The sequence below is a fragment of the Acanthamoeba castellanii genome, assembly GCF_000313135.1.
Source record: "Acanthamoeba castellanii str. Neff unplaced genomic scaffold scf7180000084775, whole genome shotgun sequence".
Classification (NCBI taxonomy): Eukaryota; Discosea; order Longamoebia; family Acanthamoebidae; genus Acanthamoeba; species Acanthamoeba castellanii.
Genome location: NW_004457271.1, coordinates 16207 through 22893, shown reverse-complemented (window position 1 = coordinate 22893; position 6687 = coordinate 16207). Strand labels below are relative to the sequence as shown.

Genomic DNA, 6687 nt, shown 5'->3' with positions numbered 1-6687 from the left:
ATCAGCGCGTACCTGGTACGTAGAAGAGTCGGTGAACGCAATGGCACATAAGAAGAAGAGGCAGGCTGGGTGAGGCGAGGGACATACGCAATGGAGAGCTGGATGACGTGCAATGCGGCCGCCACGAGATGATGAAAGTTGTCGTTGACTACCTTGGCTCTATTACGTTCGCGCACAAGGGGTGCGGTTCCTGAGTGAAGTGCGTTCATCAAGCAAGCGCGGATAGGAGAACGAGAGCGGTGCGCACTGGTGTTGGGGAGTGAGTCGGAGAAGCTTCTTGAGTGGCTGGCTTGCCTGTACGTCATACAGATCATCGTCACACTGGATCTTCAACTCTTCTTCTAACCTCTTGGAGTGCATTCTCTGCTCATAGCCTTCTCGCCGTTACGGTTGCGAAGAAGAGGAACAATCATCAGCAAACGCATTCAAGGAGTAGCAGGACGGTGGAGAGGGAAGCTCCGACGTGAAGGTGAGGGCTTTTATGAAGAAAGGGACAAGGCGGAAGAGGAGTGTCAATGTACCTTGGCGGAAGGTGATAAGCCACTCGTAAAACAGGCCCACAAGGAAGATGGCCACGGCAGTTACCGTGTACCAACCAGGCGACTCGACGTGCCATTCTGGAGACCATACCAAGACAAACATTCAATAAGGGTGCTGCCTTGATCTGCATCTCAATTCATCTTATCTCATTTTATCTTATGTATTATTAATTTCATTAGCATTTGCCAGATAGGAGGACGTACGTTCGAATAGAACGGTAACTTCTGTGCTCCATTGAAAGTACATTGGCATCGACATGTCGTGCATGGGTGCCGATCCTACCGAATGGTCAGCGTGGCTCATCGAGGTATGACCAGATTGATGTGTCGCGGGATGATGATTGTTGTGCAGGTCAAAATTGATCGGTGCGCTGTCCAGCAATCCGTCCATGCACCTTGGCAGCTCAAAAGATGCCGCAGAAATGGCTTTGCAAAAGGCCTTCTGATATTATTGTTGAATCATCTTCTTTTATCCTTTTTGCTGACGATATCCTTTCTTAGCGCCTGCGTGTCTCTGCATGTGAGAAGAAGCAGCGGCAACGACCAAGCTCTCCACCACGCTCACAACAACAGCTCGACATGTCGGCAGAAGTAGATGGATTCGACTGGGAGGCCGTTCTGGCCGACTGGCAGAGGAGAGGCAACAACCTGGCCACGGTGCACGCGGTTCCGGTCCTCGTGTCGGCGGTGCTGTGGACGCTTGTCCATGAGTGCTCCGGGTGGGTGCTGGGCTTCTTCCTCAACACCAAGCTTGACCTGCCACCCACCCACAGCTTCAAGTGGCGCAGTCGAGTGGTGTCCTTCTTCTTCAGCCTCACCATACTGGTGGGCGCCTTCTACGGACTTCTCTTCGACCCCTTCCTCCAGGGCGACTCCTTCACCTCGTACTCGACCGTGGCGTACTACACCATTACCACTGCAGTGGGCTTCTTCTTGTGGGACGTCATCATCTGCGCGCGCCACTACGACGAGTTCCGCTTCCCTCTCCTCTTCCATGGCATCGCTTGCCTCCTCACCTTCGTGAGCTTTCTTGTACAAGGCTCCTCCACCGAGCACAAGGCCACGTTGGGCTATCGCATGCTGACTGACAGCTCCACTCGCTGCAGGACGGCAAGTTCATGTACTACGGCTGCTTCTACCTGACCTTCGAGGCCAGCACGCCCTTCCTCAACATGCAGTGGCTGCTGGAGAAGATGAACGCACGCCCGTCCCTGAAGCTGGCCAACGGTGTCTTGCTGCTGTCGTCCTTCTTCGTGTTCCGCATCGCACTGGGCATCGGCTACTCCTTCCTCGTATGGCAGGACATCAACGAGCGCCTGCCCGCCATGACCGACTCGTCCGACCGGTTCTTCGGCTACTACTACACCATTGCGATGCTCTCTCTCAGCTTGCTCAACGTCTACTGGTTCTACCTCCTCTGTCGGCTCATGGTGGCCAGGATCACCGGCACCGACAACAGCTCGAAGAAGACGCAGTGAGCACTCGGGCCGGCTTCTCGTGTTTCAGGCTGACGTCAGCAATCAAGGAAATTCTGTTTCTTTTTGTGTCACGGCGTGTCAACGTGGTCCGAAGCACGACACGACACGACACGCAGACGCATCACCGGCGGTCTTCACAAAAAAACACAACCGCACACAGTACACGGCACACCACACGACCATGGAGCGCACAGTAGAAGAAGAACCAGCGCTCACCACGTCAGCCGAAGCGGAGGCTGAAGTAGCGCCGCCTGCTACAACACCAGCTCCTGTTCAGGCTGCGCCAGACCCCGCCCCCACCACCTCTACGTCCTCCCCTCTGCCGCCTGTAGCAGCGAAGGTCATGGGCAGACCGCAACCAGAGAGGGACGACACGTTGTACGACCTGCTCTGCCTCCTCTACCCGGACGCGGTGGAGCGGGCCCAGGCCGCGGTGCGCCTGGCCGTTCGCACCTACACGCCCGAGGGCGGTGTGGTGGCGCTGCCGCCACCAATCTCGACCACTGCTGCTCTTCGAACGACACGGGCGCGAATCGCGCCCAAGGAAGAAGATGAAAGCGAAGATGGTGGATTCTACGCGGCCTACCCCACGCCAGCTGCGAACGAAACGGACGAAGATGAAGCAGAAGAAGATGAAATTGAGCCAGATGGTGGAGAGAACATCGCGAAAGATTCGGACGAAGAGGCGAGCTGCGAGTGGGTGTGGCTGAAGGACCGAGGCCTGAGAGAGCGGGCCAAGGAGGCCGAGCAGGAGCGCGCCACCTCGAGAAAGCGACGAAGGCACACCATCGCCACCACCTCCAGCACCACCTCGTTGTCTGCTGGGACTGGCGAGGAGCACGCCAGCGGGAGCAGGAAGAAGCGAAGAAGGCGATCTCCTGGCGAGAGCCGATTCCTCGACGGTGCTCGCGTGCCTCTGCACGGCAGCGGCAAGGACGAGGGCAGCCTGCCCCTCGTCGCCGACGAATACGAGCGCAACAAGGCCAAGGCCCTGCTGCGCGACATGCGCGACTCGCTGGGCCTGCCGCCCGTCAACAACAAGGTGCGCATGCTGCACTGGAGCCTCGAGGAGGGCCACGAGTACGAGCGCATCATGGCCGAGAAGAAGGGCGAGTTCATCCGCTGGATGGACGAGCAGGGCCTCCGACCCACCACCGTGCGGGCCAAGAAGCGGCTGTGGGAGTACCTGGGCGACTTCCCGCAGGTGGCCCTGTGCCGCGTGGGCCTGCGTCGGTGGGAGCGCGGCATCACCATCCAGCTCCTGCGCGAGGCCATCGACGCCGATCCCGACGAGAAGGCCTTCTGGTCGCAGCCGCTCACCGATCAACAGCGCGAGCTCATCAAGCTGGCCGGGCCCTGATGAGGGCTCAGGGGTGCACCAAACACACAACCCTCTCCTCTCATCACAATCACAGCACACCACTCAGCACTCTCTCCACCATGATGGTGGAGAACCCACACACTTGTACACTAAGGCGCTACATTCACAGCATCGAAATGCATTTCAAAAACAATTTGGTGAAACGTTTCATTTCAGATCTTGAGTTCCGCGGAGAGCGTGTTGGCCCTGCGCTTGGTTTGAGCACAACCCTCTCTTCCGCTCGTAAACACGTAAGCCGAGGAGGCAAGTGATTGAGGCCACGAGGTGGAAGGCAACTGAACGGGCGCGATGGCGGCTGTTGGGTTGCCACCAGAAACAGGCAATACGCATCTCAGAGCAACGCCAACAAAGAACGAAACTCCAACTCAGTCGATTCGTCAAGAAGGGGGCGCCCCTCCTCCTGTCGATTTCCAGGACTCGACCAGCCACGCAAACAGCGGCACCACCCCAGGTACACAACGAGAAATCTGCACAATCTTCATTCATTTTACACGAAATCTCTTCATTAACAATTGAAGCATCGTGCAAGAAAGGAGCCCTTTTATGCATCTTCTTGCCTAGCATCCAATCACATACAACTTGAAGAGTTGGAGTTATCATTTGCAATCGTTTCTTGCAACTCTTTTGCCCTGGCGACGAGCACTGCCTGACAACGACTTTCAAATCAGACAAAGAGGGCAGGACGAGGCAGATGGATGCCTGTGCCGAGCCAGAGGCTGGGCTAGAGGCTGAAATCTCGGCAACGAACGGTATGGAGAGCGCGGGACCAGCTTCAAGTCAGCATGACCATGGGCAGTCCCCAAACAACAGCATCGCCACCAAGGAAACAGATGGAAGTAAGACGAACACACAGACGAAGTGCACGGAGAAGAAGAAGCGGCACGTTGCGCTGGAGCCGTGGAAAGCGAAGGAGATGGAGATGGACATCAGCGAAGAGGTTTCTGGCGCTGAGGAAGGAGAGGCCTCCTCCTCCCGCAACAGCGACGACAAGGAGGAGACCGAAGCCAAGGGCGCCGAGGAGAAGCAGCCGCAGCAGTCGGCGGTCCCTGATGCAGCCCCGCCCGACGGAGTGGACGCTCCCCGCAAGAAGCCGAATACGAAAAAGACGAAGCACAAGAAGACGCTGAACGATGTGTGCATGCCGATGAGGCAGCAGGCAGAGCGCGAGAGCGGCCAGCGAGAACATGGCGACCAGACGGGAGAGGCAGCGACCGCACCACCGGGAAACGACACCAAACTGAAGGGCTCGAGAAAGAAGGCGAAGAAGCTGCACAAGGCAATGGAAGCTGGGAAGGCGAAGGAGGCAGTGCGGGACAGCTCGAGCATCTCGGCGGAGACGGTCGCGACGGTCACGATGGGCGGGCGAGAAGAAGAAGAAGAAGAGAGTGCGACGATCGGTCTCCTGGATCTGCCGGAGGAGGTGCTGCTCGGCGTGCTATCATTCCTCGCGCCGCTCGATCTCGTGCTGGTCTCTCAGGCCTGCCGTCTGCTACAGCTCCTAAGCCGCGAGCCCACCATCCTGCGCGCACTACGCGAGCACCATCGCATCCACGTACGTGCCCGCACGCGCAGTGTGCTTGCAATGCTCTCCTCACAACCCGCGTCTTTTTTGTTGTGCGTACACAGAAGGGGAAGAAGAGGGCGAGGTTGCAACCGCTCTTCGTCCACCCGGCCTACTACGCCCTCGAACAGCCTCGCTACACGCTCAAGCAGCTCGAAAGCCTCGAGACACCCTCCGGTAAGCTGAACGTCGGCACACATGTGTGCACTCAAGTTTGGCGAGTGACTGACTGATCACCACCCCCTTGGGAGCAGTTGTGCTGGATCGACTGGTGGAAGACGGGTTCTTCTTTCTGAGCCTCGACGAGGCCGATCTGCAGATCGTGCGGGACATGAAGGCCGCGGCGTCCCGCTTCCTGGCCTCTTCAGAGGGCCTCGACGCCATGTCCCGACGCTCCATGCTCTACCTCAAGACGTCGGCCGCCGGCTATGCCGAGGCGCCCGAAATCAATTCGTTCCAGGTACGCCACACGCCACACGCCACACGCCACACGCCACACGCCACACGCCACACGCCACACGCCACACGCCACACGCCACACGCCACACGCCACACGCCACACGCCACACGCCACACGCCTTATAGGGCTCACCCACGTACCACAACCCAGACAACCGTCACACACCATCGATGGTTTCCATGGCCCGACGCCACGGACGAGGACAAAGCGGTAGCCACTCGCTACTGGAGGTACTCAACCGGACGATGAGCTGGGTCCATTCACGCGGCGAACTAGTCCTAACCGCAGGTCCATGGCAATGTCTGTCATGCCAGGCTGATGGGGCGCATCACCGTAGTTCTGCTGACCAACCTGGCCAAGCACCTGGGCATACCCATGAGCGTTATGGAGCTTCTCCTCTTCTCCAGGTCAGTTCCCTCCCACCTCTTTCACTCGTTCTCAGAATTCTCAGAATTCCTCTTCATCTCTGTTGGTGGTGGTTCGCACGCATGCACACACCGCAGGAAGAAGGTGATGCACAGATACGGGGACGACAGCTTCCTGGCCAGCGATAGCGTACATGTCCAGTGGAGCTGCGAGCTGTGCACCCTACTCAATCCGGGCACCCGCCGCACCTGCGCGGCGTGTCAAGGCCCACGACCGCTCGCTCGACCAGGTACCTCGCCTCGCCCCGACCCACAGTCCTCCCCTCCCAGAGTTGACTTTTGTTGACACCGCAGAGGCGGTTTCGGCCGATCAAGTGGAGAGCGAGCAGACGCACGGCGACGGGCAGCAGCCGCGACCGCTGAACGAAGCGGCAACAAAAGAGACCGCGGAGACGACAGCGGAGACCATTGGAAGCCCGTTCACGCGGGAGAAGGTGGTGGCGGTGACGGACGAGGAGTTGGATCGGCTGCTGGCGCCCACGCTCAAGTTCTACCGCTTCCGCGAGATCGAGAAGAGACGCAAGGACGGTTGGCGCGGCCGCGACGGCAGCCTCCGCGTGTTCTCCGCCATGACTCCGCGCGGCGCCAACCCTGCGGCCGCCGCGGCGGCCGCAGACGTCGTCGATGTCGACCACGGGCTTGGCGCCGGCGATGGAATGATTCATCTGCTCGAAGAACCCACGCCACTCCCGCTGCCGCCACCCTTGCCGCAGCCGACTAGGGAAGATGCCCAGCACCAACAGCACCAGCAACAGTCCACGGGCGAGCAACAGAGGAGGAAGCGGAAGGCGGACTTCAGCACGCAGCTCAACATGATGCCGTGCAATGCCATGTTCAAGCTTA

At 58.9% G+C, this 6687-nt stretch overlaps 4 protein-coding genes across 4 annotated transcripts in view; 3 read left to right on the top strand and 1 right to left on the bottom strand.

Annotated features, from left to right (window-relative positions):
* The window catches only part of ACA1_399620 (Ctr copper transporter family protein), a gene marked incomplete at both ends in the record, with an annotated part of 1031 nt that extends 233 nt beyond the window's left edge, over positions 1-798 (bottom strand). The window contains 3 exons of the mRNA XM_004333889.1: positions 177-374; positions 522-617; positions 744-798. Coding sequence (XP_004333937.1) covers positions 177-374; positions 522-617; positions 744-798 — 349 coding nt within the window. The remainder of the gene's footprint in view (positions 1-176; positions 375-521; positions 618-743) is intronic.
* A 320-nt stretch (positions 799-1118) lies between these two features.
* ACA1_399610 (uncharacterized protein) lies at positions 1119-2017 on the top strand (the record flags this gene model as incomplete). The annotated part of the gene is made up of 2 exons (XM_004333888.1): positions 1119-1559; positions 1631-2017. The coding sequence occupies 2 exons, from the start codon at positions 1119-1121 to the stop codon at positions 2015-2017; spliced, it is 828 nt and encodes a 275-aa protein (XP_004333936.1).
* A 343-nt stretch (positions 2018-2360) lies between these two features.
* ACA1_399600 (uncharacterized protein) lies at positions 2361-3377 on the top strand (the record flags this gene model as incomplete). Its single annotated transcript, XM_004333887.1, has 1 exon — positions 2361-3377. One exon carries the CDS (start codon positions 2361-2363, stop codon positions 3375-3377), a length of 1017 nt encoding a protein of 338 aa, XP_004333935.1.
* Positions 3378-4311: 934 nt separating this feature from the next.
* Positions 4312-6687, top strand: part of ACA1_399490 (zinc finger domain containing protein) — a gene marked incomplete at both ends in the record, with an annotated part of 4038 nt that continues 1662 nt past the window's right edge. Inside the window, 7 exons of the mRNA XM_004333886.1 lie at positions 4312-4950; positions 5025-5136; positions 5214-5419; positions 5570-5649; positions 5734-5826; positions 5923-6074; positions 6139-6676. Of these exons, the coding sequence (XP_004333934.1) occupies positions 4312-4950; positions 5025-5136; positions 5214-5419; positions 5570-5649; positions 5734-5826; positions 5923-6074; positions 6139-6676 (1820 nt within the window). The remainder of the gene's footprint in view (positions 4951-5024; positions 5137-5213; positions 5420-5569; positions 5650-5733; positions 5827-5922; positions 6075-6138; positions 6677-6687) is intronic.